Source organism: Buceros rhinoceros, unplaced genomic scaffold (genome assembly GCF_000710305.1).
Source record: "Buceros rhinoceros silvestris isolate BGI_N320 unplaced genomic scaffold, ASM71030v1 scaffold622, whole genome shotgun sequence".
Taxonomy (NCBI): Eukaryota; Metazoa; Chordata; class Aves; order Bucerotiformes; family Bucerotidae; genus Buceros; species Buceros rhinoceros.
The window spans coordinates 36443-44791 of record NW_010398077.1 but is presented as its reverse complement, the minus strand read 5'-3'; the positions used below and the strand labels follow the sequence as shown (position 1 = coordinate 44791).

The following is an 8349-nucleotide window of genomic DNA, read 5'->3' as shown; positions in this document are numbered from 1 at the left end:
CTATCCTTAAGCTCAAGACAATCAATACACTCCCTAACATACAGGGCCATTCCACCACCTCTGCTTCCTGGCCTGTCCCTTCCGAAGAGTCTATAGCCATCCAACACAGCACTCCAGTTGCACAAATCATCCCACTGTGTTTCCATGGGCAACTACCTCATGGTTTACCTGTTGTACAACAACTTGCAGCTGCTCCTGCTTGTTGCCCATGCTGTGGGCATTGGTGTAGACGGGCTCTGCACTGGCTGGTACAACACACTATATATACACCATACAATACAACTCTCATTCAGTTGGTCTACTGATCCTGTCACCGATACATTTTAGATGGGCTATTGATCCCATCTCCTTTTTTGGGGAAGAAGGCCTGGTTCCTACCTCACCATTCCTGGACACTACCATGATCCCTAGCTCATCAGTGTCCCTTGTGTCTGTGCTATCACTTGTCACTCCATCCCCTACCTCCAGTGCTATGGCAGACCTAAGGAGCTCGCTAGCACACTGTCCCACAAACACTGATGTGCCCCTCCCAGGCTTATCTCCAGTGAGCCTGGCGTCACCCCTTTCCCCCTTCAGACCTAGTTTAAAGCTCTTTTGATGAGCCAACTCCTGTGCAAAGATCCTCTTCCCCCTTAGAGACAGGGGTACCCTGTCTGTCACCAGCAGGCCTGGTGTCATGTAAACCGAGCCATCAACAAAAAACCCAAAGTCCTGCTGGTGGCACCAGGCTCGGAGCCAGGTATTGGTCTGGTGGATCTTCCTGTTTCTTCCCACACTAACTCCTGCAACTGGAGGGATAGAAGAGAACACCACTTGTGCTCCTCATCCCTTGACCAGTCATCCCAAGGTGTCTCTTGTTTGCTCTCGGACTTCTTGTTGCGAGTTCATCGCTGCCTACCTGAAAAATCAATAATGGACGACAAACAGCCTGTGGGCTGTACAGGCCACAGAAAGGAAACTTTCTTGCCACATCCTTAGCGCAGGCCCCAGGAAGGCAGCAGACTTCCCTCAGAGGTGGTTCAGCTCGGCGTATTGGGCCTTCTGTTCCCTTCAGAAGGGAGTCACCTGTGACAATGACTTGTGTCTCTTCCTTTGTGGTTTTGATGCCGGGCTTGGGCTGACTTAACCCCAGCGACACTTCTGAGCTAGACAAATCACCCTCCTCATTATTGATCACGAAGGTGTACTATGAAAGTGCTTATCAGAAATTCACATTTAAAAAGACATGTACAACCGATTGTTCTAATTTGCGAAAACCAAGACTCAGCCTTCATAATACAATGCACTTTGGCATTTTTGCTAAAATTTCAAGTTAAACTTTTAACTGACAGATCATTAGAGATGAAAGTGAAATAGTAGCATGATAACTAATCCAAGTATTCCACCCTTGGTTCACTAGTAAGAAAGCAAGAGCCTGCATATATTGACAAGTTGATTAACTGACATCACCAGCGAATGGAAACGATCCTGCCTAACACTTTATTAAAATAATTTGGGTTTTTCCTGAAAAAAAACCAAAAACAAAGACAAAACCAAACAACCATGATCAGAAAAAGGCAAACAATTGCTCACTAACCTCTGCTTCAGCTGCTTGTGATTGCAGGAGCTGTCGTATACGAAGAATGTCCTTCTCTATTTGTTGAATTCTTGCCACCCTCGCCTGAAATGAATGCATTTGCATGTTTGAATTCATTCAAAATCCCCTCTTAGTTAATGTACAGAATAATAGTATGAAGAGTTCTTTGCAAAAACAGCTGACTACAAAACAAAACTACTTCGTTCATGTGGTAATTCAAACATTCTTCATAATAAAACAGACATGATTGCAAACATTTAAAACTTACTGAGTAGTTAGGTTTTTAATAAAACCAGTAGTCCTTTGACATAATAAGTCAGCACACAGCACACATTCAGGTATAAAAAAAAAATGCTCTGGTTAACTTGCACAATTTCCCCGTTTCTGAAACAGATTTTGCGCAGATCTTTTTAGCACGTTACTTGACTTTCATCTCAAACGTTAAGAATTCTACGTGCCTTACAGAGATTTGAGAGCTTTGTATTTGCAGAATGTCTTGAAGGTATGATATCCTGAATGAATTCTATTATTATTCAGTTACAATAATGATTTGGAAGTTTTGCTTACGCACAGTCTCTGAATATTTTCTGCTCCTACAAATCTCAAGAAATCTAAGAGGCTAAGTATGAAGAAAATGACCTACTGGTTCTTTAGTTTGTCTGGGATTTTACAGACATCTCTGAACCTGTGTCTTTTACAGCTATATTGCTACTCATTTCCCACTGCAACCGTTCTGTGGTTAGTAAAGGTAATATTAAAAAATCAAGTGTTACAGGATACATATACTCCATACAAGTTGCACTGTGAAGCACAGGATGCATTATGATTCTAACAGTAAATATATAAAGTTATGTATTCTGGTATGAGCTTGGTAATTTAATAAATTGTCATTATTTGACTTTAAAAGTGGGCTGAAAATAATTAACCCAATAGCGTCAGGATATGAACAGAATATCAAACTGATTAAGTAGCATTTCCTTGTGGGACATAGCTTAATGAACAGACACATATTTGAAAGAAAAATTCTGATTCTTCTATCTGATTAATGTTTACAATGGTATACTAAAATGGAAAGGCTCTGTGCACCTAGTGGACACTGCAACAATCAGCATTATAACCAATCTTACTTAAAACATTTATAATCTGAAAATGGAAATAAGATGAATTTTTGAAGATGCTAATGCCAAAAGATACACATGGAATAGAAGCACAATGTTACCTAGACATTTCAGAAATACAGACAATATAATCGCAAAAGAGAACGAACTCCTGAAACTTGCATCATAAACACCTATGGGAAAAGCATCATAAACGTCAATGTTCAGTAGAGATCCAAAGATACAAACATTAAACGATAAATTCCATATGAATTCGTAAAGCAAAGTATAAGAAAAAATGTCATGAAAAGTTTGAAAGCTGCATACACAGCAACTTCAGTGCAACATGAATTGAACAGATAATTCATCCCCTGCTTTGCTCCTGGATCAAGAAATTATTAAGTACTGGAAAGATAATGAAAATATATTCCCTGCATTGGTGACGTGATGCATGACTGACAGATTATGTCTCTCACTGTCTTTAAGAATGACTTGATTTTCGCCTGAACTGAGTTTCTTCCTGTATAACCATCAACTTACCCATAAAGGGCATCAAGAGAACCTGAACATATCTACATACACACCTAAATATGGGGAAGAATTTTTGTGAAGATGAAAAAAAAGTTAAATACTGCGTATTTGTCCAGTATCAGTGAAGGAGTCCTCAAAAGGGACAGGAATTGAATCCACCCTTCCAAATTTTACTCTAGAGATTCAAACACCAGATTTTTCTTCTTTCTGCAAATTCATTATTTGTATTTCAGGGAAATTGAGGAGTTCCATCCACGCCATATTTTGTACTGAACACTGTACAAGCAGAAAAAAGAATGCTTTTCTTGCCACAAAGGAGTACAGCCTAATGGCAAACATGCAAAACCACAGGTATACAATCAAACAAGCACCAAAATGGTTTTAACTTTAGAACCCTGACAAAAACCAACACTTTAATACCTATTTGTTCACAGCATATCTCCATTCATTGTTATATTTACTCATCATCTTTATTAACATAAAATTGTTGGGATAAAATAACATTTAAAGTTACAAATTATTTGGATTTCTTGGTTCCAATAAGAATTCTAATAAAAAAAAATTCCTTGCTATTCATGGTCATAGAAAAAAAGTCACTTTCCACGAAATGATAATAAGGAATATCACTTCGTTTTTGAAAGGTTGATTTGTTTATTTACCTTCAAAAGAAACATTTGTTTTGCATATTATATTAAAAACAAATAATAGATAAAATTATTAACGGCTTGGTCTACACTTACAAACAAGACCACTTTATGAATCTAACAGTGCTGAAATCTTCATCTGTGCAAGACTCTACGATGCAAATTTTCTTGCATCTTTAGTGGTCTACTGGTTTAGCAAACTTTTAATGATCTTGGGATAAATTCTGCATAGCATGGCAATTTCTTGTGAGATTTTAAGAACTCTAAACCTAAAAAGATGAGATTCTTTTTGTTCTGGCATGAAGGAAAACCAAATTCTATGTGAACATGATTTCAGTCTTGGAATTGGAATTTTTTATATTTTACAGAAATTAAGTTTGCTTCTACTTATTATTAAGTATATAGCCTACAACATCCAAATAGTTGAAATAAAACATGGGTAAATGTGCTTTTTTTCTTCTTTCAAGTAAGAACTATCCACGTGAAATTATAAACTTCAGGAAATAGTACAAATTGGTGTGAATAATTAAACAAGCTAAAGTAGCTAACAGTCTTTCGATGCATCTTTCTGAATAACTGTTGCACATGTGGTTGTGCGCAATCTTCATAAAAGGTAACATCAACAGCTGCTGTGAGCTATCTCGCTTCAGAATGAGGAGGATAAAGGAAACAAAGCCCAATCATGACGTATGAAAGAGGGAGAACACCATTATTTTGAGGTCCACGAGAGAGGGTGGCTAGTGCATCAATTATCGGGTCAACGGCAGGTTTTCAGCTCTCTCACAGAACAATCTTTGGGACTCTTTAATATAGAGATGTCTGCAATGCCAGCCTTTATATAGCTGAGCCTTTCTCTCCCTTCAGTCAACGATTTGCATTGTGCTGTATGTCACAATCAGTAAGGGTAGAAGGAAAATACAGTGCAGAGAGGAAGTTGAAAAAGTAGCAATTTCGCCATACCTGCCAAATGTGAATATTTCAGTTTGCATGTTTAAGCATCACAGCGAAATAATCCAGAAATTTGCTTTTATGTATTTGCACACCAATGGACTTCCTCTGTCTTTTGGCACCTGTCCTTGGTAAAGTGAAACCAAGGGGAACTACCAGACAAATTCACAAAAGGCACATGCAGAAATAGTTACTTCCTATTTTATAACCTTTACATAGAAACACTGTAATTTCTGTAAGTATATAGGTGCTATATATACGGAAGGTACCACAGTTGTGATAAACACATGGGCAAATATTAATTCAGAAAACCATAAAATATTTCAACATCTTCTGGGCAGCTTTACCCCCTGCCCCCAGCTCCCCAGTTGAAAAAGAACAATCAGGGAAGAAGTTACTTCAAGGGACGACTTAGTTACTTTAATAGTGATATAACCACAGTCAGATTTTTTCTCTGAAAAATTTCATTTACTCTCTGCCTGAGTGCATTTAGAATTTTGCTAGCAGCGTACCCTACCTATTTAGCTTACCTAATTCACTTTATTTTAAGCTTGTTAGCAGCAAGAGGACATTCCCAGAAGTTCTAGTGTCAATGCTGTTACACTTTCTTCTTCAACAGGGCTAACCAGACATCCACAGACAATACCGAGTTTGCTCTGCCTTCACTGAGGACTGACACAAGCTGCACAGCTGAATTCATGCAGGGCATCATCACTGCTGATAAACCTCCATAACACAGCCATATGGCTTCCAGATCAGAGCCAGTTACTGGTGGGGCAGATTAAATTCAGGTCTCTTTGAGTTAGTCTATAGAGACAAATCCCTACACAGCCTTTATGTACATGCCTGACAACTGCAGGATATCTGTTCTGGTAAATACTTATAACCATATGGATGTTCTGAAAAGTCCTACTAAATTACTCAAAAATTTCAAGCAGCTTTTCTAATTACAAACAAAATTAATTAGAAATATTTCTTGCATAGAAAAATCTTGTGTTGAGTAAACGTAGCAAGGAAAATATAGCTTGAAGCAACTATTTTTATTGAAAGGACTTATATTTGTAACATTCACCACAGAGAACCCAGATTATTTTACCAGCTGGTTACTGAATATCTCTGGAAATAAAAGGTAATAAATAATGCAAACTGTCACTCTGCTACTATGGAGGGATAGTTTTTACAATCAGCAAGCAACTGATTATGCCATTTACAGGTTCCACATAATTATAATCCAAGTTACACTTCCAAATGTGTGTTACATGGTTTACATACAGAACTGTATGTGTCCTCATCATGAATGCAAAACAACTCTTAGTGAGAGCAAATAACTTCCAGATACATACGTGACTTAGAATTTACTTGAATGTAAATATATGTATGTGAATTCACATATGTATGTGAATTAGAATTTACCTTGTTTTCAAAGATTATTCCTTGACACATAGTTTCTGGTTAAGGAAACTTAAATTTAGAATAAAATGCAGCCACTACTGTTAAAAGTATGAAAAAACCCATTATGCCATGCAAAATGAAGCGAACACGTTCATTTGAGGCTAAAATGGAAATAAATGATAAGCAAATATTCATTAAAAGTACTCAAAAAAACTTTTGAAGAAATTGTCTAATTTTGCCCACTCACAAGTCTTCTTTTAAACAGGCAGAGGAGGATAGATTTTGCTGAACAGTTATTTCCTATGTTCTGACTCCTATTTTTTGTATTTGATAGGCTAAATGATCTAAGTTATCACTGTGTTTACATGCAGTTTTAAGATACAACTACCAATTTCCCATTCCTTCTAATAAAGACAAACTATACCTGTGCTCGCTTCTCCATGTCCTGACAAGTACCTAGCTGTTCTTCCATTGCAGCTCTGATTTGCCTTGCCTCATACTCCAGTTGCCTTCTGGTCATGTCTGTTTGCAAGGAAAACTGAAATTGAAGTACAGAGAAGGCCTTTTAGTAAAAAACTTTTATGTAAACTACGTATTTCTCTGAACAAAAGCAAAACAATTACTGTTCCACACCAAACTTCATAAATAAACAAACCATAATAATAGATCCTTAAAATATGGCTGCATTATTAAAAAGCAGTCACATAATGTTCAACCAGCAGACAATCTGCATGTTTTGACAAACAACTAAATATAATAGATAAACACTGAGACTGTATCACATGAGCCTGGAACATCTGGCTACTAACGTATGGCAGCATACAAAAAAATTTGTTGTGTCTGTCATCTGAATCAGCACTTTCAAAAATATTCAGAAGTATCGAATTACTGCAGATAATGAAGGTATTCATCCTACTGCCATCTACCCTATTTTTAACTATCCTCTGAAAAAAGCACGAGCATTCAATTAAAGACCACCACTACAGCTTACAAGATGACATTCCAACAGAGAGATTTTTCAAGGCAGGAGCAAAGCACTTCACTGGTTTTGGACAATGACTTGGTTTTTAAATAAACGCGTCTCCAAGAGCAGTCCTCCCAGAAGACTTCACCAAGGTCAGTTCAAAGAGTGAAAAAAAAGAGACAATCATCTACAAATATGTAAAATGCTACTAAAAAGAATGAGGTATGTCATTTTGTTGTGGCTGGATTAACTAGCAGTGGATATAAATTACCACAAGAGATTTAGTATAGATGTTAAGGAAGAGTGTAATCATAAGAAAAGCTAAGTTAGTCCAGCACCTAACTGGGGAAAAAGTCTCAAAACCTGTGACAGAGTGACACAGATACAGGTTTGGGAATGGGCTGCACTTCCTCAAGATACTTTTCAGACCTTCTCCCCTTAGTTCCAGTGCTCTGATAAGCTCAGAGCACTAACTAACTAACTAACTAACTCAGTGTTAGATTTGCTGAAGTCCAGCTGCTTCACCCCAGTCATGGAAGCGTTTCCACTCTGTTTCCACTTCCAGGAGGCTGACTGCTTCCGGATAAGGTATTGACTCTGTATACATAGATGGGCAACCCGGTCTTTCCAACACTGTATGTGTGAAGGAATGCACTGCAAATATATCCAAGCTGCTGAGGTCTGACAACAGGAAAAGCTGTATTATCTGGCATATCAGACATCATCATCATCCCAGATAATGCTGACTTGACTATAAATAGTTTGGAGAAGCCAAGGTAAAAGCTTGGAGCAAAAGTATCTACACAGGCGCAGTGCCATTTCACTTGCTCCTATGAATTAAAAAGTCCTGTATAAGCTGTCTCTTAGGCTAATATTGCTCTCAAAAGAATCCACTAAATAACAAAACAGATAAAGAAAAGACCTTTGGGGGACAGAGTTAAAGAAGAAGTGTACTGATATGTAATTCATTTGTCATAATGACTTTTCAGTGCTCCTCTCTATCATTGACATTTAACTGATAGGTGTGAATTTTAATGAATAAAATTATGTATGAAAAAAGGCATTATTTATGCTAAGTTATCTTCACATAATGAATAAAAAGTGTTTTACACTGAACTGATAGTAGGGAGCATCATGAAATTCATAAAATATACACAGCATCTAAACATAGCACCAGATAAAATGACCAAGCATACT

At 37.4% G+C, this 8349-nt stretch overlaps 1 protein-coding gene across 1 annotated transcript in view; it reads right to left on the bottom strand.

Moving 5' to 3' along the window:
• Positions 1–168: 168 nt before the first annotated feature.
• LOC104488843 (adenomatous polyposis coli protein-like) overlaps positions 169–8349 on the bottom strand; it is a gene marked incomplete at its 3' end in the record, with an annotated part of 33675 nt that continues 25494 nt past the window's right edge. The window contains exons 5-8 of the mRNA XM_010130933.1: positions 6613–6726; positions 1577–1660; positions 899–1186; positions 169–258 (exon numbers count right to left, since the gene is read on the bottom strand). Of these exons, the coding sequence (XP_010129235.1) occupies positions 169–258; positions 899–1186; positions 1577–1660; positions 6613–6726 (576 nt within the window). The remainder of the gene's footprint in view (positions 259–898; positions 1187–1576; positions 1661–6612; positions 6727–8349) is intronic.